This window comes from Nipponia nippon, unplaced genomic scaffold (genome assembly GCF_047370975.1).
Source record: "Nipponia nippon isolate SJK-2023a ecotype South Korea unplaced genomic scaffold, ASM4737097v1 scaffold_3, whole genome shotgun sequence".
Classification (NCBI taxonomy): domain Eukaryota; kingdom Metazoa; phylum Chordata; class Aves; order Pelecaniformes; family Threskiornithidae; genus Nipponia; species Nipponia nippon.
In genome coordinates, this window is record NW_028262347.1 from 16359844 (window position 1) to 16386313 (window position 26470).

Below are 26470 nucleotides of genomic sequence, written 5' to 3' on the forward strand. Positions count from 1 at the left end.
CGTAGCCTTAACATTAGGGGCCAAAGTTGACAGTGAGTGACGTTCCCTGCACAGATATTAAAAGTGCTTCCTCCACCATAAGAAGTAGCAAGCATAATATAACAGTATTTACCTTCCAGGGATTCAATTCCAGTTGCTTGGGCCAACAGGTCTTCATGTCTTGCAACAACCTTAAGAAAATAGAATAGAGAAATCAACACAAGAAAAACGGGGATGTGTGCCTGAAAGGAATAATAATATATCATCATCATTCCTACATTAGGCATTAAAGTATCATCATCCCTATATTAGGCAGACACAGGAAAAAGCAGCCACACCTTAAAGATGAAAGGGTTTTCAGAACACGTTTTAATTCATAAAAGTGGCAAGTTCAGAACGAGAAGAGGGTCAGTAACTGCAGTGTAGCTGACATCTTAATTAAAGCCAGCAGAGCAATTGCATTTCAACACACTAGTTCCCAAAGAATTTACCAATTGGGAAGAACCAGGTTTTGAAACTGCACACAAACTTAGCACGTGTTCTCATTGCAAGGTCCACCGTGGATTTGTGGTGTCTGTGTAGTTTTTACCAAAAAGCCTTCTACTATCTAAACTCAAAAGCCTTTCTGAAGATGTGGAGGTATGTTAACATAGGTTGTACTTGCCCAGCTAAAGGTAAGCCTGAGAGCCTAGGCTACTCTCCAGCACAGGATGAAAGGGTGCAAGTCCAATCACTCCCTATCTTCTCACAATTGTCATCCCAAAACACAGGCCAGCATTTCTGATAGCTGACGTGATCATTTGAAAAGAGTTAGGGAACATCCTTACAAGGAAGAGCAGAACCTCCATGCATACAGACACTGGCTGCAGAAACTGAAAACAAAGCAGTATATGGCTTCTTGGTAGGAGTATTGAGAGTGGGCTTGACTGAGTTAAGTATCAGATCAACTACTAGTTTTGCTGCAAGTTGTACCTTTAGTTACTGCTTGCAGAGTACACTGGGCAATTTCAGAAGCAACAAGATCATAAGATTACCAAGCTTTTGACTAGCTGATATCAACCTCCCCAAAATAACAGGTATGCTTTAAACTTACTTGTAAATGAAGCTCTTTATCCAACTGACTAATGCCTTGAGCAAGTTTTGCTAGTTGCTCAGCTATCACAGCCTGATGGATAGACTGGGAAGTGTAAGCTTTCACATCAAAGTCTTCTCTGAAGAAGTCAGCGTAACATTCTGAAAAAGATTTAGATTTTATCTTCATGCTTCAGAACAGTTAAATAATATTTATGGACCTAAAGCATACAGTTCTCTGACCTTCAATTTCTCCAAATGTAACAGCATATGTTCTCTACATCACAAAATACAAATGAGACACCTATTTGAGAAGGGACCACAATCGAGAGAAACAAGTTTGGAGCTGATGACTTGGGGGGAGGGGGGTAAATGGTGAGAGAGACACATGTTCCTTTATTCCCCACAGCCTTTTCTTGAGTAGAATACACTAAAAAGTATCGACACCTTCTTCTTCAAACTTTACAAACCATGGTGAGGCTGTTGAGGTTGCACCTGTAATCAAACACACACCAGCCACCTTCAAATCGCCGAGGATCAGAGCGGCATGAGGCACCACTTCATGAAATCATACCAGACTCTTACAGCGGCATTGCTTTATAAAACACTAAATTAAGAAATGATGCTGCAGTGATGATTTTGGATCAAGCGAGACCCGAGTTTCCAGACAGCCCATACCACTGTGACCGAGCACCCTCGGCCCTGCCTTCGGTGCGCTCTTCCTCCCCTCAGGAGCAAGCGGCCGCCGCCGCAGGACGGGGCCATGAAGCCCCCCCCCCCCCCCCCGCCCGCAGCGGGCGGTCTCCTCCCCGAGGCGGGGGGCGCTCCCCGGCGCCTGCCGCCCTCCGCCGCCGAAACTTTCCCTCGCTCCCGCACGGGGGTTCACCGCCCCCCTCGCCCCGTCCCCCAGCGCCGGCGCCTCTCCCCCGGCTCAGCCCGCCCAGCCCAGCACCGCCCCTCAGGAGGGACCCTCCGCCTTCTCGGGGCCGCCGGCGGACGCTGCCCCCTCACCACCGCCGCCGCCGGCCGCGCCTCACCGTCGGCCCGCAGCTCGGCGAGGGCCGGGGCCGGGGCCGGGGCCGCGCCGCCGCCTGCCCCCGCCTCCTCCTCCATGCTGGCGGGTGCCGGGAGCCCGCGCGTCACTCCCGGCCGGCGGCGCGCGGCGATGATGGCGACGGCGCGCGACGGAACAGGGCCGCCCCGCCAGCGGGCGGCGGCGGGGCGGTCGCGCACGTGGTGAGCGCGGGCCGGGCGGGCGCGGGCCGGGCGGGCCGCGGCAGCCGGGCGGGCGGCGGCAGCACCGCGCTCCTGGGGCCCGCGGCTCCGGCAGGCGCCGACAGGCCGGAGCGGGGGCCGGGCAGGGCGGTGGGGCCGCAGCTGCCGCCCTGCGCGGGGAGGCGGAGGGAGCTGGGCCTGTAGCGGGAGGACGAGAGGCGGCCGGCCTCGGCTGAAGCAGCGGCGGTTCCCGCCGGACGCGAGGAAAGACTTTCTCCGTGAGGGCTGCGGGGCGGGGCAGGGGCTGCCCGCAGCCCCTGCTGCGGCCTCGGAGCCGGCCCTGCGCGGAGGGGCCGGGCTGGAGCCCTCCCTTCCAGCCTGAAGGATCCCTCCTGTAGGGCACGGCAACACAACGGCGTTACAAGGCGGGCTGTGCAGATTGCTGCGGGGCGCCGGGCCCGTGCTCCCGGCTGGTGGTGGCAAAAGGCTCCCTCCTGACACCGTGCAAGTGAGGGACTTCTTGCGGGATGCTTTACCAAAAAGCAGGTCCAGTTTAAGCTCTAATGCTTTGCTGCATGCTCTATGAGAAATAGCTGAATTACTTACAGGCAAACGCTGTTTCTTTTTCCAGATGCTAAAAGGATTGTTAATTATACATGATTGGTGACATCGTAGAAACTAAACAATGCCAACTAAAAGATCCCATGGATTTGTTTCATTCTGGGCAAGTTGTAAAAATATGTGCCCCTATGGTCCGCTATTCAAAGTAAGTAACGGTCATGTCAACTATGTTTTCAGTGTATTTTGTCTGAGGAGGTTTATCTTGACTGTAAAAACAGTGATGATTACCTTTTTCTCCTTTAATTATTTAAGATGGAGATGAACGTAGGACGTGTTTTATTTTATGATTATACTTGGACATCCCCACAGTACTGCCTGTCAGAACAGCATTTTAGAATAGCTAATCAGAAAAATATTTTTACTATTTATCTCTTAATTTTCATGTGTCTGCAGGTTGGCTTTCAGAACCTTGGTTAGGAAATACAGTTGCGATTTGTGTTACACACCGATGATAGTGGCAGCTGATTTTGTGAGATCTGCAAAAGCTAGAGACAGCGAATTCACAACAAACAAAGGTATTTTTTTTTAATAAACCATTGCCTTCTCAGAATGTTTTATGTGGTGATAAACGAAATTGGCCAAGTGAATGAAGTCTATCACACAACTTGATATCCATTAACAATTTTGGTATACTGTATCTGATTGATTGTAAAACCATAGAAATATTCTAGGTGAGAGTAAGCACGTTCCAGCGATAGTATGTCAAATAAAACAGTGGAAAACCTTGTCTCCACCTGAAAATTGGGGCTTCCAAACTGATTAAGATTGTGGTAGGTTGACAACACGTAGCTGCCCAGCAGCTATGCGCTCAAGCAGCTGCTCACTCACTCCTCCTCCGCTACCCCCAGCAGCACAGGGAGAGAATAGGAAAAGCAAAAGCAAGAAAAACTCATGGGTCAAGATAAAGACAGCTTAATAAGTGAAGGAAAGAAGGAGAAAAAAACAAGTGATACAAAGGCAATCACTTCCCATCTCACACCAGCACACCAATGCCCAGCCAGTCTTCAAGCAATGGCCACCCTGGAACACAGTTTCCAGTATCCCAACCCACTTTCTTCTTCCCCTACCAGTCCAGTTTTATTGCTGAGCTTGATGTTATATGGTATGGAATATTCCTTGGGCCAGTTTGGGTCAGCTGTCCCAGCTGCGTCCACTCCCAGTTTCTTGCCCACCCCAATCTATTCGCTGGGGGCAGAGGGAAGGCAGAGTGAGAAAAAGAGAAAGTTTTGACATTATGCAAGTACCCTGCAGTAATAGCCAAAACATTGGTCCATTATCAACACTGTTTTTGTCACAAAATCCAAAACACAGCACCATACAGGCTGCTATAAATAAACTTTAAATAAATCTAAAAATTAACTCCATCCCAGCCAGACCCAGTACGAGATGGTAGTAAGATTCTTTTCACAGCAGTTGCTGTTTCTCATGTGTTTCAGAGACAAACACGTAACTCATTGCTGGGAAAAGTTTTCTGGTCTCTAACAAAAATAAGAGGTTGCTAAAGGCGAAAAAATGAATAGACCAGACATTGATACAGTGAAATCAAGGATCGATAAAAGAAGCAGGGTTTCAAATTAGCTGGAGCGGAAAGTGGAAGGGGCTGTTGGTGGACTCCTTGAGATATTGAGAAGGTGATAAAAAGGAGCAAGAAGGCCAGGAAGTTGAAGCATAGCTAGGGTTGATGGGGAGAAGCAAAACTTCAGGCATGGTACAGAAACACAACCAGAACACATACAAAAAGAAGGAGTATAAGGAGTCATACAGAGTCCTGGCTGTAAAGCAAAAGAGAAAAGTGGTATGAAATATGTGGGAAGAGGTGACAGTAGTGATACAGATCTGCTGGCATGAAGTGGCTGCAGCAGAAGAGTGTAACAAGGAACATACAAGCATAGGCTGCAACTGGAGAAATCAAGAGAGCACTGCTAACGTGCTAGCGAGATCGACGTAGGATCTATGAAGTGTGATGATTTAATCCATTCAGACCACTGAATTGATGGTTTCGTAAGTGTTTATATAATAGCAGGGGAAGTATATTTCATTATGTTAGCATGGGCTGTTTACTATGGTGCATTATTCAAATCGAACAGAGCAGTTACAGAGAAAAGGCACATTGGGAAGCACAGGTAGACTCTCTTATTAGTGGAATTCAACTTTAAAAAAGCATGAATAATTCTTTGTGTATAAAAATAAATGAGTAAGAACATAACTGACAATATACATGGCTCAAAGCTCCACAGAGCCACTAGTTGGCCCCCTTTGAATTTACTTCTGATCTGACTACACAACGTCCTGTGGCACTGAAGTTCCACAGGTCAGATATGTAGTGTATTCTGGGGGTGCAGGGATGGGGAAAGAGAAAATTCTCCTTTATGCTGTAACTTTGCTGCCTGATAACAAGGGCTACAAAATAAAATGTTCTAGTGTTGTAAACAATGTCTTTTCCCTATTCACCTCTTTCATGTTGGCCTTAATTTCATAGGCCTCTAAAACATTCTGCCTCAGACAGCTTTGCCAAGATTATAGTATTTACATTATTAGCATTTATGCTTTTAACAAGTAGCTCCACAACAGGTTGTGAAATTTCACTGTGGTTTTCTGTTTAACTTCCTGGATGCTTGGGGATTTTGTCTTCTAATTAGCGGAGTAAGTTTGGAGCTTACAATTGCAATTTCTGCTTTCCATTCTCTTCGGGATTGATATTTCTTTGTTGTGTATTTCTCAAATAGAGGTAGATGTTCTTTGTGGCTGCTGCTAAAAATTTAATACGACTAGATTCAGTATTTTTATTACTTCATGCTCAACCACAAAACTAGGAGCATGGGATTAGTCCAAAATATTAGCTGTAACAATGTAAACCCTTCAGTTAGAGCACTGTATTAAATGGACACTGTTTTGAAAATATGCAAGGGATATTTTTTTTGCTTGCTGGATTTTTAGCTAAGTTCTAGCAGTGTCTCACCTTGATTGAGAGGGTACTGCTGCCCTTTCTGACTTAAGCTCCATTACTTCAAGAACTACTTATTTTTCCACTAAAAGAAAAAAGTCTTCAGAAGCACTTGTGGTCTTTTCAGTACCAGAAGTGCACTTGGTTTGTGCATTTGTTGGATCATCTCTTTCCATCAGTGCTCAGATATCCCCCTTCCTCTTAACTGCAGCAATTGTTTATATCGAAAGTGAATGCTAAGAGTGTTTGAGATATTTTTAGATGCCTTTAATATAGTGCAGTAGCTGTAAAAGAGGAGAGCATGTTCCAAATGACCATCTGGCTCTCTGCAGGGGCTTAGTAAATCACAAGTAGTTCAGCAGGCTCGAGCTGAGGAGCACTGACACTTTGGTTTCCCACTTGAGACAACGCTGCTAAAGCTGCCTCTGCTCGTGTGTTCTCATTCCATCTCTGCATATCACATTGTGGATAAAAAACAGCCATGTTGGCACAGAGGAAGAAAAAGATGGGCTGGGATAAGGAAGGGCAAAGCTTGTGGGATGTTTAGCTCCTTTCTGAAGGGTTGGTTCCGTAAGCAAGTTTCCCACCTGGCAAGACAGACAGCCATGTCAGCACAGCAAAGGGGCAGCATGCAAACAAGAAGGTGCAGGCTAGGAGGGAAAGCATGAAGGCTGCTGAAAAATAGAGAATACTTAGTTACATATATCATTTTTGTGAAAGATAAGCATCTGACCAATTTCAATCAGAAAATGTGTATGTTGAGCCAGCAACCGTCTAGGACAATTATGTTTGTCTGAATTCCCACCTCTCTTGATAGACATACTCATTTAGTAACCACTGGTCAGCTACCTCTATTTATTTGTGATATAGGGCTTGCAGAATCACAAAATAGTTGAGTTGGGAAGGACCTCTGTAGGTCATGTTATCCAGCCCCCCTGCTCAAGCAGGGTCACGTAGAGCCAGTTGCCCGGGACCAAGGCCAGACAGCTTATCAATATATGAGAAACGTTCACAATTTAGAATGTCTTCTTTTTATTTTCTGTTTGTTTGTATGTTTGTTTTTTAATCTCTGAATATCTTTTCATTGGAGTAGGTGATCATCCATTGATTGTTCAGTTTGCTGCTAAAGAAGCACAGGTTTTGTGTGATGCTTCCCGTATCGTCTGTCCTTTTGCAGATGGAATAGACCTAAACTGTGGCTGCCCTCAGAGGTAAAGTTTTGAAAAAGCTGGGTAAATACGATGAAATAATTTGAGAATAAAGTATGCTGGTCTTCATTCTCATAGTAATTTCTGTCTTAACTTAAAAATAGACTTCAAGAAAGAAACAGCTTTTTAACCTGTCAGAAATGTCTATGTAGCAAGACACTGTTCTGAATGTTCTGAGATGCCTGTCACCATGGTGAGACTGGGAAAACCAGATGTATTTGCCAACTTGCCGTTTTTCATTTCTGAGATATTAAGTGTTGGCTCAGAAGTGAAGCGTCCATCCCTTCTCAACAGCTGTTAAATATGCATTACCAAAAAGCGCTTGCTGCAAATAATTTGGAGAGTGTTTTGAGAAATGATGTGGCAATTCCCAAAATAATGAGGCAGGTCCCTGATGTCTCAGACTTCGGCAAGTGAAGGATAGTCTCTAAGATATAATTAAACAGATTGTATTATTCAGGAAGTGCTGAAAAGAATTTCTTCCATCTTTTATTAGGTTTATAAGTACAGTGAATTAGTGATCTACTTCTCACTTAAATTGATAAAGATTTTGTCTTGACAGTGAAACAGAGTAGTAATGCACAAATGAAGATTCTTGCTAACTGGTTCAATTGAGAACCATTTATTACATGCTTGTCAGGCAGTCTTTTTCTAAGTGAAGACCTCAAAAATAAATGTAGAAAAGCAAAAGATAATATTATGGTGCACATACTTAATTTGCCTATTCTAATTAGGTTGTCTTGACTTAAAATTATAGTGTTTGAGAAAACTGTTTTCTGGAGAGATCTGAGACTTCAGAGTGGAAGTGTATTTTTTTTCTAAGCTAACTACAGTTAGTATGCCCAATTGTAAGTTCCTTGCAGGCCAGAAGTATATGCTTACATTTGAATCCTTTGTTTCTTGTGCGTGCTGTTTTCAAAATAACAAAACTTTGTGCACTTAATCTGCCTTTGTAGAAAAAAATTTTAACAAAAAACCTGCTGCTGTTAAGTGGAAGCAAAGGATATTTCCTGCCAATCAAAATAAAGTGTTTTGCAGTTGAGGGAAAACAGAATATTACTGAAATCATATTCTTACTTGCACTTCAAAAATCTTCCTTTTCAGTCCAAAGTCATTTTCTGTTTAGAAGAAGTCCATGATCCAATGGAAGGGGAAGGATCAAACTATTTATTTTATGTATGATCTAAACCATCATTGATTAAATGTTAATTTATCTTCCTTGTCAGTCCATTTTGTGGACAAAAGATCGAACTGGAAGAGAAGAGTAACTTGTCCAAAGTTCTAACAGCACAATGGAGACTGAACCAGGATCTAAAAGCTGGTGTCAAACTGCAAACAAATCATTGATCTACAGCCAGTACTATCTCTGTTTACTCAACCACACATTCAGGTCGTAAGGAAAGAAACTGAGGTATTTGAAATTGATCTTCCTTTTTTCAAATGTAGAACACAATTTTTTTTTCTTTTAAAGATGGGCGATGGCAGAAGGTTATGGTGCTTGCTTAATAAATAAACCAGAGCTCATTCGAGATATGGTGAGACATGTTCGGAATCAGATTGACAACCCTAGATTTTCAGTATCTATTAAAATAAGGTAGGTCTAACTTAAGTGCTGTTTGTGGTACATGGAAGAATCCTTTTAATTTTTTTAAAGAAACATGTTAGTGTAACAGTTACACTATAATATATGTAATTCTGTGAATGTAATATTACACATTATAATAATTTCCTTACATGTGAAGACTGCTGAGATTTTTTGACCCCAGATGGTGAAAGAATATCTGGGGCAAGTAATTCCAAACTTAGATAGTAGAACCAGCACAGCCTTTGACTGCTTACCAGATAATATACTGGATGCTAGAGTTTTCTTGCAATCCAAACGACATGAAACTACAAGTTAAAGGTCTAGGCTTCCATAAAAGAAAAGCAATGCATAGCTGTATTGTCATAAGGATTTACTTTGTGAGCTGTTGGAAGCCAGAGCCGCAGTTGCTGCTGGGTATAAAGGGAAGGGTAACAAAACTGGGAACTCGTCCCCACAGCTGCTGTAAGGAACACATCCTGCTTCCATTCATCGCTTTCTAAACTTCTGTAAACTGCTGCTTTGCATTGCTTTGTACCACTTCATCTGCTGTTTACCCACATATCCCATGTGGCTTTTGCATATTTGTGAGTTAGGTTTCAACTCAGTTTGCAGTCCTTCAGGAAAGGGGAACTAGTGTGAATCAGATTTTTTTTTTTTTTCCACAAAATGTGCAAAATAATGATGTTTATTTTAGAATCTTTTGGACACTGTTGCTCAATCTCTATAAAATTTACCATGTATATTTCAGAGATATGATATAATTGGGAAATGCTAAATTAAATAGTGGTTTCAATACATTAAACTCATATGTCTTTATTAAAAAAAAAAAAAAAAGTCTTTATCTTCCAACAGTAATTTTCTTTACTTATACTGTTATGCAAATCTGTGGTAACTCCTCCTGAGGGAGGGGGGCTTTTTATAAAGTTCAGGTAACTTACTATCTAATGTTTTCATTCCTTGGAATTTTAGGATCCATGAGGACTTAAAAAGAACAGTTGACCTGTGTCAAAAAGCTGAAGCAACTGGAGTTTCATGGATTACAGTACATGGGAGAAGTGTAGAAGAAAGGCATCAGCCTGTACATTATGATGCAATTAAAATAATTAAACAAAGCGTGTCTATACCTATTGTGGCTAATGGAGACATTAAAACTTTAAAAGATGCTGAAAATGTTCATCATTTGACAGGAGCAGATGGTAAGATTAAACATACTCTATTTTCTAAGTAAATTTACAAATCAGATTTCAAAGTATTTATTTTGGTTGTAAGTAGGACACGATTTGAGTGCTTTTCACTCTTTGACGAGACAAATGAAAGAGGATGGTTTAGATGCCTTATAAACTCATAAACAGAATCACTTGTAATCATCAGAGCACTAGAGCACTGTTATTCAAAGCCACAAATAATGATTTCCGAGGCAAATTACAAAAGCTCTTTGCTTTATTATGCTAGCTCATCACTCAGTGGTGGAGTTCAGGGGGACCTTCAGACATTCATTCCGTCTCTTTGTGGAGCTGATCATCTTTGAAAGAACTGTAAACTTCCACTTGGAAATCTCTACTTCCTGCAGATGGGAGCAGATTTCTTATAGTAAAAATATGGCGGAAAAAGGAAATATTGTTAAGCCAGATATTTAACAGTTAAGATGATTAGCTTCAAGGAAGTGAGGCATTGCACTCAAGATATACACAAGGTATGTATCTACCTTGTCTTACACTTCAATGGTAAAATTTTGGGGTAAAGGATTGCCCTGCAGTTATTTAGTCACAACAGATTCCTCCAGCTGCCCATGATTTCAAGACAACATGGAAATTCAGTATATGTTTTGAAGAGGTGATCTCTATCTACACACTTTGGATCTTACAGCTAGAGAATAACAGGACAGAGTACAGTAGCTAGTGTCATAAGGAAAAGTTCATGTGGCAGGTTTCTTTTGACGCTATTGGTGTTTAACAGCAACAACAGAAAATAGTTGAACCGAACTGCCATACTGCTACAGCAACCTTCCCCCCAAATACAAAGCAGGAAGGAAATACGTAACAGAAAAGAATGTTCTCATAGCCCGGCTGACCTTCTTGAATAACAAAAATATAAAGCATCTTTTTTTTTCTGTCATGCACAATAGCAAAAATAATTCTTCATTTTTGATCATCCTATTTTTTTAAGAGACTTAAGTGTGACAGGCTATATGTTGACAGTGCAGGAAAACAGAATCCCTTAATCACAGAAAAATTACAATAGAGTGGGTTTATCTGAATTTGGGATTATAGTTGCAAATACACTGGCTTGTTCAGAAAGATTTACTGCAGATCAAGAGCCCTGAGATTTGTGTAATTGACACATTGAGGTCTTACTGGAAGAAGGATTCTAAGTCAGTGAATCAGGTGAGTTGCACTACAAATTACTAAATTTAGCATATTGCTACTCTTGTGTCCTTCCATCATAATTTTATGTTAAAAAGACAGGCTTGTATGTGTGTAGCAAATAAAAACAAAATACTATTGAATTGCAGTTTAAAAAGCAGGGAAAAAAGGCTTCTGTGTCCTGTGTTTCGTTTCAAAATTTCTGGAAGGATACATCATCAAGTTGAAAGTGTTGACAGGTGGTGTAGGTACTCTGAAGTTTGGATTATTAAATGGATTTCTCTGGTATAGCTATAGTACTCACAGAATCATAGAATCATCCCTGTTGTTCTCCCATTACTTGTCTGTAAGCTTCAGGTGGTTGTCCTAAGGGGTGCTATACAAAACCTACAGGAAGGTTTAATGTAGAATTTAAAATATAATGTAACTTACTTCTTTAATTTCCAATTTGAAGGTATAATGGTGGCTAGAGGACTCTTAGCAAATCCAGCTATGTTTGCAGGATACGAAGAGACACCTTTGAAGTGCATCCAGGACTGGGTTGACATTGCTCTCGAGCATGGAACTCCTTTTACGTGTTTTCACCACCACTTAATGTACATGATGGAACGGATAACTTCAAAACAAGAAAAAAAAGTTTTTAATGTTTTATCAAGTACCTCAGCAGTACTAGATTATCTGAGTGACCATTATGGTGTGTGATAACTGAAAGTATTTTAGTTCTATGTAAACTTGTATTTTGCAATTGTCGATAACATTGTTAAAGTTCTAATTGGGTTCCGACTTTTTTGTCACATTCATATAGGGCATAAGTATTTTCAACAACACAGCATAACATTATGATCAGGGTGATACTTTCTATTTTTAGTATTTTGTGTCAGCATTTTTCACTCCAGAAAATATTCCAGATTCCACAAACGTGGAATTCTATTTACAATGCACTACTACACAGAGGATTGATTATTGTAAGACTCGAGTAATTTAATTTATTTTTTCACCAGACAATTGCTTACAGCAATATGTTTGCAAAACTAGGGCCTTTCTTACGTGAAACCTCCTAAATACCACTCATAACTAATACCAGGAATTTCAGACCAAAATAATACACAGGGAGCAATTATAGAAGTTTTTGCTTTAACTGACATAAGCTGTACTTTTAAATTTGAGTAGATTTTTCAAGCTTAAAGATTGTGAGGCCTTGAAGCCCAGCATAGTACCTTCTTTTAAATTAGATGTTCCTTTTGCAGACTAAAACTTTCTAAACTTACTTACAACTCAGAAAAATTCCACACTTCATACAGTGAAAGAAACCTGGAACAGATAAACGATGATGGAAAGAAGGAAAGAGTAAAATGAAGAGATAGTTTAAACTAAGTACAAACTTAGCTGAATCTAAAATACAAGATTTGAAAGTTCAATCTAACTAAATTCAGTTTTGTTTATCTACTGTATAATAATTATATAAAAGATTAAGTCCCTGTCATCTACCAAAACAGAACTTTATAGGTCAAAGAAAAGCTGACAGATTCTCTCAGTGGGGCTCTTGCAGTCCTTTCTGCCTGCTGGCATGTTGCTTATCAAAGCATGACAGTCACTTGGCTTTGAATCTTTGTATAGGAGGGAAACAGTGAAAATTAGAACAAGATAATAACATTACACACCAGCTGCATTTGTTCTGCAAGGGAAATTTCACAAATCTGTGCAGTACAATTGTTTGTAATCAAATAATTTGTTTTCTTTATATGTTTACACAGAACTTCATACCAGAAATTGCTTAGTTTTCTGACTCTGATACTTCTATGAATATACAAGTGAATAGTTCTAAATTTTCTAAATAAATTACTTGGTTTTCTATACAATTGTAATTTTTTTTTTATTACACTATCAACTATGACAACCTGGGGGAGGGGAGGTCACTTTTGATGCTACTCCACAAATCTTTTACTCATTTAGATACCTAAATTCTCACAATTCTTTTAATGCAATGGCATAAAAGACCTGATCATTTTTCATAGTGAATATATTCCAATGTAGGCGTACGAACAGAAGTTTGAAAGGCATGACCATCAAGTCTAGTTCACTATTTAAGACAGCAAAGTTACGTAATTCTTCTGATATGGTCACCTTCGTGATGCGTTAACAAATGGAAAACTACAGACGTGCTTTGCTATCCTAGGCTAATTGAGACAATCTCTACAACCTTTTCTGGTGTGATAGGTTCTCCATTCCTTCAGACAACTATTTCTTTCACTCCTCTGGATCGTAACATTTTCTTGACATTGGATGAGCACAATTATGTATAGCATTCCAGGTAAAACCCCAGCAATGTCTTCTGCAGCTAATACTTCTCTTTCTTATGCCTCAGTTTTCCTCAACTAATATTCATCATGTAATTTATGAGCTCCCAGTTTTATAGCAAAAGTTCTTATTTCCCAACTGCATGACGTTGTATTTTGTACTGCTGAATTTCCAGTCTCGAGTTCATCCAACTGTAGTGCAATACTCAGTTCTCCTCAGTTCTGAAAATGCCTCCAGCCTTCTGCATCAAAATTAAAAAGTACACCCCTACAACCAAATTGTAGAAGAAAGGGATTCTTGAAAGTATTAACCAAGCCCCATGTTAGCATTTTCATAAGATTTTTATGATTTGACAAGCAACTATTGTTTGCTGTGAACTGTCATATTAGCCACAAGGAGCAGAGAAGAAAAAGTTATTGATTATAATGAAATAACAGAAATGCAAGGCTTCTGGTTTGCTTGTTTTTTTTTTTTGTAATAGTGGGGAAACTGAATTTTAGAGGACTTGAAACACCTTGACCTATTTAGGAACTGAATACTTGATGATTTTGAAGGCAGCAGTTGTTGTGCCTGTGTGAGATCATAGAGATTTCTGCCTGAAGTACAAAACCTAGGTTGCTGCTAATATTGCTAGTAATTAAGGAGTGCTTGATCTGGCCAATTATGCATCATAGAAGTCCACAGAAGTTTATCATCCTTTTTTGAGGGCGAAATGAATTGTACACCTTCTTCCCTTGTGAATTTTGTGTGCATCTGAACACACTTCACTGTGTTGATGTAGAATAAACTGCAAAATTGGAGTCTTAAAGCCATACTCGGAAGAGCCATACTGTTCAAATATACATAAATTGCTAAGGATGGGAGTTAGTTATTTAACTTCCAGTGTTGTTTTAGAATATGGTCATATTTCTCATTATAAGGGACTTGAATACAGGAAAATTCTCATCTCCAATTTAAAGCCACTAGATATATTCCTTCCCTGTGTATGTTACTTGTAACATCACCAGGTACTCAGTCTTTCTATTTTCTAATTTTCAAATTTTTTTAAAAGTTATTCTCAAGTAACATGACATACAAACCTTTGTTTCCTATTTTAAGTCCTTTGCCTCCTGTAACTGATCCAGCTCTTCATGTTAAGCCACCCTGCACAACAATGCCATAGTCTCATAACAGCTGTACTTTCTTGCAACTTTTGCCCTGCTGCAGTAACCCCAGCTCCCTCACGCAGCCTGTACAACCCCATTTTCTCTATTCCCTACTGTTAAGTTGTTTCTTAGGTCTCTTCTCTGTCTTGGGTTAATGGCTGGGCAAATGCAGTGGGTGATGATGAGACAGCTGTCATACAAGCCAAACTAGAATGGAACAAGTGTGAACTTTCTCTTTGCCTTTGTTTCAGCAGAGAATTAGATTTCTGTCCTCTAACCAGCTGCTCATACTCAGGCATTTCATATTTCTGCTTCTGAATACTTTGTCACCTTACTGGTGGGAGAGGAAGGTATTTCTTTTAACTGTAATGTTTTAAAGTTTGTGTGTTTTTTTCCTAAAGCAGCCAGCCATTATACATATAGTATGGTGGCATATTTGTCACACTGTGGTTCACTGTAAGAGAGGCAGCCTTAGATCAACAACCCAGACTTCCACAACCTCAGTTAGAATACCTTCCAGGGGTGGCCGAGAGCACTCAGCAGGAGAAGGGAGGTCTCGCCGATGTTTGCAGGAGGCTTCCCTCTGTTCCTCGGATCTCCTTCCAGGTTGGCGGGGACCATGCAGCCACTGCAGTGGAAGTGCACAGCAGTCGCTACAGAGTGAGTCTGAGATATTACGAAGCCCCTGAAGTGAAAAGGCAAACTCAGAGTCTCTGGCGGCGGGGATGTGCAAATAGAGTCCTATCAGTATGAGGCTAGGCTACTGGGAGGGCAGCTTACAGTGCTAGTAAGAGGTGAGTAAGCAGCTCAGAAATGGAAACTGCTCTGGAATTAAAGGAGAGAAAGTCTTTAATAACATTTTAGCAGCTTCAATAAAGTATAATGGCTGTAGGCCAATAGCTAAAAGGTAATAACCAGGACACACTAAGGTTATGTTTTGTCTATGCTTCTGATTAAATATGTTTATGAAAACATGTTAGAAATACTTCTTAAAACGCAGGCTGTTTCCACTGTGTAGATTGGATTGAAATGGCTGGTTGTGTCGCTTTCCAATTTTGTTATGCAAAACCAATTATTTGGGATGTAACCTTTCATCCAGACATTGCTTGGCAACAGCTAGGGAAATATTAACACACTGGCTCCATCCCCAGGCCACAGACCTGGGAAATTTTAAATGTAAACAATTTCAGACTCTGAGCAGCTGCAAACAACGCTGCTCAAAACTGCTTATGCAAGAACTTCCTACCCCATTTCAGTTCCAATGGATCAGAATCACAAAGAACTACTATTTACAGCATTTATTTTGATGGAAATTAATTGGGACAGAATTCCCAAAAGCAGGTAGCTGTGATGGTGGTGCTGGTGATGCCCAGCTAAACAAGGTAACCTCTTCCACCAGCAGCACCTTGGGATCTGTCAGGGCCGCAGGCAAGTCAGTAAGTGCTGCTGCTGCGCGGCCCTGGCCTGAGCGAAGTGAACGGGGTGCGTAAAACTCCTGGATATGACACGTGAAACTGCTGAACGTGACGTGCAACAGCGTGAGAAGCTGCAGATAGCGCTGGGAGGGGTGGCTGGATTTCTGGTGGTTAAGGGGGAGTTATGTGAGGAAAAACTGAACTACACAGATAACTGGAGGGTAGTTTTGAGGGTCCTTTCAAAACTAGAAACTTGCAGGGCCAAGAGTGCCCAATAACCATATCAGTACCTCAGTAACGCCGCGCAAGGCCAAGGCTGCCCAAGTAATGGTATCAGAAATACTGGATGTGGGTACAGATACAGCAAAACTAGGAACAACAGGGAAAAGTGATGAGGGGAGGGTCATGCAGGGGCAAAGAAAGGGAGCTACAAGGGTGGCAAAAGAGATGGTCAAGAAATGGGAAAATGGGTACTAAGGTATGGAAATAACATGCTTGGAGCCTTGCTATGCTGATAAAAAGCACCAGACAGTAGGATAGAACAGGATTTTCTGAAGGAATATTGTTTTATTCATGAGGTGCAAACAGGCCTGTTTGACAGTGTTTGAGACTGTTATTTGGGTGTTACTTGTGGTGTCTTTATGGGCCTATTTTCCTTGAGAAAACAGGTTTACAGGATCTTAATATATTAAGGTAGTGTAATGCACGGGGGGATGGACGGGCAGACACAGTATTTTAATTGAACTTCAGAAACTAATGAGCGCGCTAGAGAGCAGAGTTGAAGTGCCCGATCGAATAAGCTCGACTCATGGAGCGGCGGGATGATCACAGCAAGATCCCGCAGCAAAATGTTTACAACCACTCCCGAAAAGTGAAACAGACGCTAATTTTAACCTTTCTTAACACGTAGATCCCTGCATTTCCCAACAGAGGTGTGGTCCCTTAGTAAATTCACGCCTACCGTCAGACCCGGCTTTCCAGCTGCCCACACACGCCCCTCAGCAGCCGATGTTGCATGTCCCCCCCCCAGGCCCTCAGCCAGAGCCCGGGAAGCCCGGGCGGCAGCCAAGGCTGGCAGCCAAGGCTGGCCTCCGGGGAGGCGGGGAGGACGGCGGGGAGCCTCCGGTTCCCCGGGGCGGGACCAGAGGGGACCCTCCCCTGCCCTCGGGCCTGCCCGCGCCTTTCCCCAGCTGGGACGGCGGCCGCCTCCGCTGCGCACCGCCCCCGGGCCGCGGCTCCCGCCCTGCCCCCGCGGCCGTCCTGTCACTCAGCCCCGCCCCGGCCCACATCCGCACGCCCCGGCCGCCAGCGCCGCCGCCCCTCAGCGCCGGCGGGAAGGACCGGCTCGCTCGTTCCTGGTCCTGTCCCGCTCGGCCGGGCAAGGCCCCGCTCCCCGCCCCTTCGAGAGCGGCTTCGCCGCCATCAGGCTCGGCCGGGCACCGGTGCCGAAGAGGTTGCGAAGGCCGAGCGGCCGTGAGGGGGGGCGGGACGGGCCCGGGGCGGCCCAGGCCTGCCCGGCTGTGCCGGGGGGAGCGCGGGCGGCGGGCAGCGCTTAGGGGCGGGAGCCGGGGCGGCGTGGGGCGGCGGGAGGGAACCGCACAAGCGGGGCTGCGTATCCTCGCGGGGGGCTGCCGGCGGCGGGCCCTGCCCGCCCAGCCGGGCGCAGCGGCGGCGGTGAGGGTCCCTGCCCCGGCGGAGGGGCTGTGCCCTGCGGGCCGGTTCGGGAGGGGAAGCCGGCGCAGAGGGACGTCCGCTCCCCGGCGCTGCAGTGAAGTTACCTGGCAGTGTTGCCCTTTGAAACTCCGCGGCCCGAGGGGAGGCAGCCTGGGCCCGGCGGGGGCTGCCGGGGCCGCCGCGGCAGTGGTGCCGGCAGCGGGGCTGTGGGGGGCCCGCCCGAGCCGCTCCTTCCTCCGCAGGCCCGCCGGGGCGATGACTTTCCAGTGGACGGCAGTTGCCGCCTTCCTGTACGGTGAAATAGGAGTCATTCTGGTGCTCTGCCTGCCGTTCGTTTCTCCGCTGAGGTAGGACTTGAGTGTGCTGGAGACCCCCAGCTCCATCTTCTCACCGGTTTGGGTTTATTTTACATTTTTGTTTTTATAAATAGCGAGTTCTGCTGCATTGTAGACTAGCACTGAACTAAGCCAAAGGAATGCTGTTCAGGACTTGAGCATCAGGAGTTTCAAGAATCATAAGCCTCTTTTAAGGAGCTTTATGTTTGCGTTACGCACACTGCTGATTCATCGGAGCAGCAGCAGTTGGGGTTCCCAGCATGAGCCCCGTTGCTTTGCTTCGGCAAGTGGGATGTCGTCTCCTGGTCTTCCCTCGGGGGGGGTTTTAGAGTAGCCAGTGTGCAGGAGGACATCTGGCTTCCCTTGCTGTGGGCTCAGTAAGAAATGAGAGGACGGTGCAGCCTTTTCAGGAGTTGTTTGTCAAGTTTGTGAGGAGCAGCTTTATGTTTTGGTGTGCACTAGGCATTGTGGGTGCTGAACGGATAAGAGAGATCTGATATTCGAAGCTAACGGCATACAGCATGTATAAGGGGGCCGTAAGAAATTTGTGATCGTTTGCTTTAAAAAATGCAGACTGCAGCTTGATGCAAAAGGTTCAGGACTACTGAAATAAAGGCCTCTATAAACTTACATATAGATTAACAAAGTAGTAACACTTCTGGATTGCAATACAAACATTAAGAAAAATAATTCATTCTTGTAAATACCCTTAATAAGCAAAGGAAGCAAAATGTGTTAATTACTGTATGCAAAGGCCTGGCTTACAACCTTATCTTAAGATGGTTTCCTGTAAGTAGCTCTTCAAATTTGGTAATGTTATTTTTGTTTCTTTATAAAAAATAAAGAAAACTAGCTTTTCTACAAGAAGCATGGGAAACAGAGTTATGATTTCTTTCCTAAAAAACCCCTAATCCTCCAAAAAAAAAAAAACAAGTAGGATGAAACCTTAAAGCTTTTCCAAAAAATTGCCGCTGTGTCAATGTTGTGTAAAAACTGTTATATGTTTGTTTTCTGGATCTTTAGATATATTTAGAATGCAGAATGCAGCTTTTACTGTAATACGTTAAGGAACAAAATCCTGCAGTTTGGGGAGTCTGAATTTAACTACCTAAACCTGTGGGAGAGTCTCTAAAATGGTTGGATTGTCCACAGCTGATATCAATGATTAGTCATGTTTCCTCAACTGCAGAAGTTGAAACTGTTCTAAAATCTAATTTAACCTTTGATTTTTTTGTAAGCTGGCTTGTGAGGAGTTCTGCATTTCAACAAGACTATTGAGTTCTTGTATCTTCTGTCGTTTTCCAATCAAAAGTGCAACTGTATGTAAGAAGGGAGAAGTATTATGGGAGTTGTAATCATCAGATTATTAATGGCTTATGTGAGGAAACTAGCTGCAAGAATTTCTGCAGGCTGATGACACATGCACAGTACATTGGGAGTATTGAAATAGGTTTCACTTAGGACATAAATAGGGCTTGAATCCGGTCTTTGTGGCTGAAAAGCAAATTCATAACCTGCGGTGTTACCAAAATTTATTCAAACATTAAACACAGTGCTTTTAATTATATACAAAGGATAGATTTTTGCCCTTGGTTTGTAGCATTCAGCTATTCCTTTGAACAGTAGTTTCTGAAAGAGCAAAATAGCTTTATCCTTTATGTGACATGTTCAATTATCTTGTTAACAAAACTGTCGCAGGAGTCTTGTGGGGCTAAAGATTAGGTTTAGCTGCTGTGACAGCACCAGAGGGCAGCAGTTCTGCCTTGTGCATCTTGGTGGCCTGGGAGCTGGTTCTGTCAGAGCAGTAAAGCATGCGTGATTAAAGACAGATGTGAAACTGCTGTTCTTTGAAGTTTTGATTTACTCGCTTGTCAGTCTTCAAACAGATTGTTTGCCTCTTTTGTGCCTGCACGTTTTTTGGATAATGAACTCCTTTTCAAATTTGCTAGCAAACTTTTAAGTTCCTGGGGAATAAGTAAATTGACAATATAAAAATGCAAGTATGCAAAAAGAACTGTACTGCCAAGTGCGGTACATCTATAGTGGTAGACAGTATTATAATTTGGAAGGATTATATTTATGTGACTTCTGTCACTAAAAGGAAATGCAGCATTAATAAAGGTGAATGTCGATACTTGTTGAGGAAAAATAAGCATGAAAATATAATATAGGAAGACTTTGCAGTAAAAAGATCTTATTTTTAGCCTGAATATAACTTGGCAGTATAGTTGGTCTAAGGTCATAACTCAGAGAATCACTTGTTAAGTGGAGATCAATATGAAACTTGGAGAATTGCATGTTTAAAGAGTTAGCAAGTTGGCTTCGTTTGAATTGTAGCTTGGTTTAATTAAAGTAAGCTTTTTGGTTGATACAGATTATGGCTGTCTGCTATAAAGAATTCAGATTATACTAAAAGATTTAAATGAGGTTTTTGCACATACAATGCTAAAATATTTTCATTCTTGCTGGTGCAGAACCAGAAGGAACCGTTGGAGATGATGCTACAGTCTAATCTAAATTAGGTTCATAGTAGGTTGGAAACTGCTTTGTTAAAGGACAAATTTTAACAGTCTCTGGAAAATGTAAATACTCTTAACAAAAGCTGGAAATTTTACCGGATGTAATCAGATGGTGATTAGCACGGCTGTGTTACATCCCTAATGGCATAACTAGGTATTACTTCATTTTTGCAGTAGCACTGATTCTAACCTGCAGCAAAGGACAAGTAGCTGCTCTGTTGTTGTCTCTTGTGGGTTTCGGTTCATTTGAGCACATCAGATGTTCTCTGTTTGTGCCATGAGTGTGAATTCTTGTAGAGGCCTCCATGCAGTAATGTTGAATAGGCAATTGATTGTTTAAACAAAAAAAAAAAAGACCCCCACCATTGGGTCTCTGAAGTTGCTTCCTTAGCCAACAGATTTATGCTCTTGAAAGAGATTTTAACACTTGACAAAATATAAACATGAGACTTGTCCTTTTTGTTGTCATTTGCAAGTTAGAATGTAATAGCAATCCTTGTACTTTATAATTATGCAGATTCATCAATGTAAAAAATAAGCCTTCTGAATAAGGATGATAGAGACAACCTTAATTTGTGGAGGGTTCTTATTTTATTTGGCAACAAGGAGTATAAGTGGGTAGAAATAAAAATAATGGAATGGGTTTTACAGTCTTTACCCCATTGTTGAGTTTATTGTAATCAGGACTGAACACAAAGTAATGCTAGCCAAAGTAAAAACTAAAACAAAACATATCTGGAGAGTACCTCCTATCATGTGAGAAGTTTTCAAGTTGAAGCAACTGTCTTTGCCTGTATTGACAAGAAACAAGCAAGTTGGATTGTTGGAAGAGTTACGTATACCTAAATTATATTGCAATTAAAGTAGCTGTTTAGAGACCTTATGTAAGTCTCATATCAATAAGAAGGCTCTCTTCTGTGAGGTTATTATGCTCTTCTTGTAGTGTTTAACTACCTTTGAATAACACAACGCTATTTTACAGATGGCAGAAGATTTTTATGATTCCTCTATGGAGCAAAATGGCAGTTTTTTGGAACAAGATGTTCCTTACAATAATAGTTTTACTGATCGTCTTGTTTCTTGGTAAGTGTTAAATAATTTCTTAACAAATGGGGAAAAAAAAAATCCTGATCTGTGGAATTCATGATATATAGAGCAGATTAATTGGAAGGATTCAAGCCTAATGTAAATCAGCTAATTTGTTTAAAAGCTCTACAATAGAATGGAAGAGGAGAGGGCTTATACTGCATCTATGTTGGGAATCCAAATGCAATAGTAATATAGCAGTGAATGAGGAAGAAAAATGGAGCTTGGTCTAGGCTTCTGCTTGGTTTCACTTTCTCACACAAGTAAATGAACTTGAAATGTTTGATACCAGAATTTGGCTGAGTTGCCCAATGTGCAGTAGATGGCACTCTTTCTCTTGGTTGCTGTTGAAACAGAACAGAAGAATATATCAAAGCACTGGGCTATTTGAGTACTTTTGTGCAGCACAGATACAAAACAGCTGTTGGCTACATTTGTTATGGTCCTAAGGTCTATCAAGATCCTAAGATCTTAAGGTCTATCAAGTAGGAGTAAAGCTTTAGTGAAAGTGGAGCTTGAATGACAACCATATGCCTGACTGATTTCATTTAATGTCTGTCCTGACTGCTTTGTGTGGTAACTATCGCCTGTATTTCGTTGATGGAAATAGTTCTGTGTTTCAGTGACAGAAGTTCTTCTCCATGGATAGAAGTGTTTCAAGCACCTTACAGTGAAAATGCTACTTAATTCCAAGCTGCTTAAAATACAAAGAAAAAATATGTGGTTTTATTGTCTGCTGAGAGAAACATACAGATGCACTACATATGTAACAAAGTCAGACTAGACCGCAATACTATATTCCTAATATTAAACAAGTACTGGAAATGCAAATAAACATTTTTTGTTCTTGTTCTAGATGGTCTTCAGTATTATCTTTAGAAGTAGATCCTTCAGTAAATGGCTTAAGATTGAGAACCGATGGATTTAATTTACTCTCCTTGAAAACCAATTGAAAACTTTGACCAAAGCTTGCTTTTGAGTTGGTGATGATTATTGATTTTGTGGAAAGATAGATTTGGGCTAAAGTAAAGCAGTGGCAAGATGCTTGCCCCATAACATAAGATGATAGGTTACTGCAGAACTAGAATCTTCCCATAGCACAGGGATATGGACTTTTGTTTGGTCTTAGTTTTTGTTGTGTTGTTTGAAGTTTCACTTCAAATATTATTTCCCCCCCCTTCTCTCTCTAAATAACTTGTGAATGTAAAAGAGACAGTCATAAGTGATGTTACTCTCACATGCTTTTTAGTGGCGTTGATTTTGTCTGCTTGAAGAAATGCAGCAGCAATTTAATAACACATGGCCAAAATAATCTGCAAGAACTGATGATGTGTCATGAAATGTGTATTTTTGTTGATGTGCAGGAGAAGATTTTAGGTGCTCTATTGGCCTTAAGTATGTATGATGATCTTAAGTTTACAGATTGTAATATGAACTCTTAACTGGGTTAGCTTTTGTTTTTATGTAGACGTAAGTCCTAATTAATTATTTTGTCCTTTGAGAAGCGTTGGCAGAGTATTGGCCCTTCCGCAGAAGTATCAGGAGTATATGATGGATGAAAGGAAGCTGAAAGATGGATGAAAGGCAAATGAGAGAAAGCTGAGGCATAGCTTACCCCCTCTGTTCTGTTTGTGTTTAACACTGTGTTATGACGCTATTCCTGTTTTGATGGATGTTATAGAAATAATTTTTTCCCCTCTCTGATTCAAGCATGAAGTAGACACTTCTGTCATTACTGAAATACATGCTTATCTAACAAATGCCATATGAGGCAAATCCTTCAGAAGGCATCTCTTCTTTTTCCCTTCCCTTTCTGTTTTATCACTGTCCCCCAGCTGGATTTTAATTCAGTTGTCAGCAGTGACATTTTGACACTGTCTGTAGGGTCTCTGGTAACATTTGTAAAATGTGTTGCGTTGGCCTGATGGCTGGCTGCAAGTGTTGGAAATGACTGTTCAAGCATGTTTTGGGCATATCTCTGGAAATACATTATATCGCTTCAGTGATTTATCAAGACCTACCTTTAAAATGTATGGATAACGTAAGTGATGTCACTATTTGTCCTATGCCTGTTTGCTGAGCAGGAAGTCCAAATACATATTTCTAGTACTATGTCTGGTATATCATACACGCACAGATATGAATAAGAACAAACTGTTTTTGTTTGCAGATGCTGTTAGAGAAGTTAGGAAGTACTCTGCCGTTCATGTGAATGAGAAGGCTGCAAATATCAATACCAATGCATTTGATCATATTCAGATGAAACTGTTCCGATCGCAAAGAAACCTCTACCTCTCAGGTTTTTCCTTATTTCTTTGGCTGTAAGTATAACGTTTTTCTAATTTCCACATAGCATGTTTCTTACAGGAACTATCGCATGAAGTAATGCAACTATAAAAAAGATTGGAAGGCCGATTTCAAGAGATTAAAGAATTAAGTGTGAGCAGATTGGCTATAAGGCAAGTAAGATCAGGGAAAATAATACCTTGCAAATGTTTGAAGATTGGAAGGATATGTGAGCAACACATGGAAAGAAACATTTTGAATGTTTGAGAAAACATGTATTTTGCAGGAGAAGTTTCTTCAGGGAATACTCATTTCCTTCCTTAAACTTATGCCCTATGTTTTGTTTGTTTTGAACACAGAAAACTGGAATAAAAAAACCTCAAAAACTAAAGTACTGTTAAAATAATCTTAATATGTTGCAAGAAGGTATTATTGCATCCTGCTGTGTTAAGAAGAAAAGCTTGAGTCCTACTTGAACCACTTCATCTAAAGCTCAGTTAGGAACTGTAGGATAATGTTCCAGCTTTACAGGAGAGTTTCTGATATTATTTCAGATCAAGCACTTTGTGGCAACTGGCCTGCTATGATATTATGATCTTAAGTGCGGTATCCCTTTCAGGATGTTTAAACACGGCTAATAAAACAGGGTGATGGAAAGGACAGTTCTGTACTGCCCAGCAGTAGCAGTCAAGACTACCTGTGAATCTTCACGGTAGCCACAACAACCTGCAGATCTTCTTAGTTGGGCAAGGAGCACATGAACTAATTGGACACAGATAATGTGAGTGAATGGAAACAGACATGTTGGTCAGACAATTTCCTGTTTGTACATTTTTATGGTGACACTGGGCAAAGAATGCTGGCCCCCTTCTGAATTCCTTCAGTGAGCTCCTTGATATTGCCTAGATACACAAGAGGAACACAGAACGAGGAAATGCCTGGAGTCAGAGACTTCTGACAACCTTCTTCCCCTTGGAGTGATGTATGGCCATTTTAGCTGATCATTGAGGAGCATTGTACATAAAGAAGTGTCAAGGAAGAATTCATACAAAACTTGAGCAGGAAAACTTTGGAAAAAACAAAGGTGGCTGTAGCCTTGCACAATAGTGATAGGAATGTATCGTTTTCTTTGTCTTCCTTCAGAAAGGTTAAGTAAATATGCACAAGTATGTTTGTGATCTCTGCTCCAAGAGAGAAATAGCTGGATTGTGTCCTACAGTAGAGCTGGAAGCTGGTCCCCCAGGATCCTACTCCCACTCAGCTTTCACGGAAGAAAGCTTGTCAGGTGGCCCTAGTAGATTGTATTGTGGGTAGAAGTTCTGCTCTTGAAGAGGTTTGCTTAAGGCCTTTTTTTGGGCTGCTGGCCTTTCACCAAGATTTAGAAGAAATAAATGCTTCTACAGCAGTGGCTAGATCAAAGGACTTTTCTTAGTAGAGCCATTTTGCTTATCCATTAAACAGGCATGATGTCTGTCAGAGAAGGGGGGAAAAAAGTGTTCTTTGGGTTGCCTTATCCTACACTGCTACTGCCATCACCCAACCAAGTTAAGACCACATGTAGGTGTGATGGTAGTTGGATGCCCCTGCTTCACCCTTTGGGTCAGTTTTGATTCATTTTAGCACATCAACCAATAGCAGAATTCCAGAAGAGTGGTAGATGGAGATTCCCAAGATGAAGGAGGCTGGAAGCTTGTCACTTCTGGCAACACAACAAAAACTCTCCTCCATCTGTGGTTCAGCAATTGCAGAACATGGAGTACAGGTGAGGAAAATGACCTCCTATCAGTGGAGGTATTTGGGCCAGCTGAGCCTTCATCCACCAACTGTCTGCACAGAAAAGAGGAGGGTTATAGTTACCAGAGATGATAGTGGTAGGACGTAGAGAAGATGGAGCCAGCTCTTCTCAGTGGATCCACACAGGAATGACAAGAGGCAACAGGCCAGGAACCTGGGAAATTCTGACTTGTGGTTAAAGGTACCTTTTCTACTATGGAGAGCTGTCAAACACTGGAACAGGGACCCTGAAAGACGGTGGAATCTCCATCATTGGAGATGATGGGAACTCAACTGGACAAGCCTCTGAGCAATCTGCTCTATTTGTCCCTGCTTTGGGCAGGAGCTTGGACAGGATGACCTCTGGAAGCCCCTTTCAACCTATATGATTCTGTGATTCTGTTTTAGTAATGATGTTTTACTGACTCCTGACTGCTGCTTCTATAAACTAATAAGCAATAGTAAAACATACTAACCCTTGGAAAAGTAGTGACATGGGGACTTTAACTTTTTTTATTACAACCAAAAAAGGAAGAAAATGAACTTTCAATGAAAAAGCAGGAAGGAGAGCTTACTTTGAAAGCCAAAAGGTCTATTAATACACTTTCAGTTGCAAAAAAGCCAATTACTTGGATTTTCAAATTTCTTTTGAAGAGGTAGTTATATTACAGGAGTTAATTTAATTCAGTGTTGCTTTGGCCTTTCTTGATTCAGCAACATACTGCTTTGAAAGACTCCAGGATGAATAATGGAAGTAGTGGTGCAAAGAGGCAATCGCTAGATCAAATCAAGGGAGGTATTTGCAAAGCTTAGATCTGAGGTGCCATATGAGTGCTGACATTCATGCATGTTCTGATTTATACAGTATTGACAGAGTACTTTGAAGATTAATATGCTCACATTGCTAATTTGGTTCTTGTAAAGCCTTTTATAAAGTTGTCTTGGGTTTTTTT

At 41.7% G+C, this 26470-nt stretch overlaps 2 protein-coding genes and 1 long non-coding RNA gene across 8 annotated transcripts in view; 1 reads left to right on the top strand and 2 right to left on the bottom strand.

The window, feature by feature from the left end:
- Positions 1-2250, bottom strand: part of COG5 (component of oligomeric golgi complex 5) — a 191103-nt gene extending 188853 nt beyond the window's left edge. The window contains exons 1-3 of the mRNA XM_087765709.1: positions 2088-2250; positions 1073-1212; positions 113-170 (exon numbers count right to left, since the gene is read on the bottom strand). Coding sequence (XP_087621835.1) covers positions 113-170; positions 1073-1212; positions 2088-2163 — 274 coding nt within the window. The 5' untranslated portion in view covers positions 2164-2250. The remainder of the gene's footprint in view (positions 1-112; positions 171-1072; positions 1213-2087) is intronic.
- Positions 2148-26470, top strand: part of DUS4L (dihydrouridine synthase 4 like) — a 38134-nt gene continuing 13811 nt past the window's right edge. Inside the window, exons 1-9 of one of the 5 annotated variants that reach the window (XM_087765718.1) lie at positions 2359-2811; positions 2897-3031; positions 3280-3401; positions 6924-7041; positions 8510-8632; positions 9593-9832; positions 17773-17865; positions 21355-21455; positions 23629-23779. In XM_087765718.1, the coding sequence (XP_087621844.1) occupies positions 2922-3031; positions 3280-3401; positions 6924-7041; positions 8510-8632; positions 9593-9832; positions 17773-17865; positions 21355-21455; positions 23629-23779 (1058 nt within the window). In that variant the 5' untranslated portion in view covers positions 2359-2811; positions 2897-2921. Of the gene's footprint in view, positions 2287-2330; positions 2812-2896; positions 3032-3279; positions 3402-6923; positions 7042-8509; positions 8633-9592; positions 9833-11440; positions 12857-17136; positions 17298-17760; positions 17866-21354; positions 21456-23628; positions 23780-26470 lie in introns of those variants that run through there. The other 4 variants (XM_087765715.1, XM_087765714.1, XM_087765716.1 and 1 more) reach the window with 4 other exon arrangements.
- On the bottom strand, positions 10042-17059 carry LOC148054513 (uncharacterized). Of its 2 annotated transcripts, none has more exons than XR_015706484.1 (4): positions 16806-17059; positions 14943-15114; positions 11419-11602; positions 10042-10207 (listed from the first exon to the last, which is right to left on the bottom strand). It is a non-coding gene; the product is annotated as an uncharacterized LOC148054513 (long non-coding RNA). The 2 variants fall into 2 exon arrangements; XR_015706483.1 differs by having other exon boundaries at positions 10042-10187; positions 16806-17050.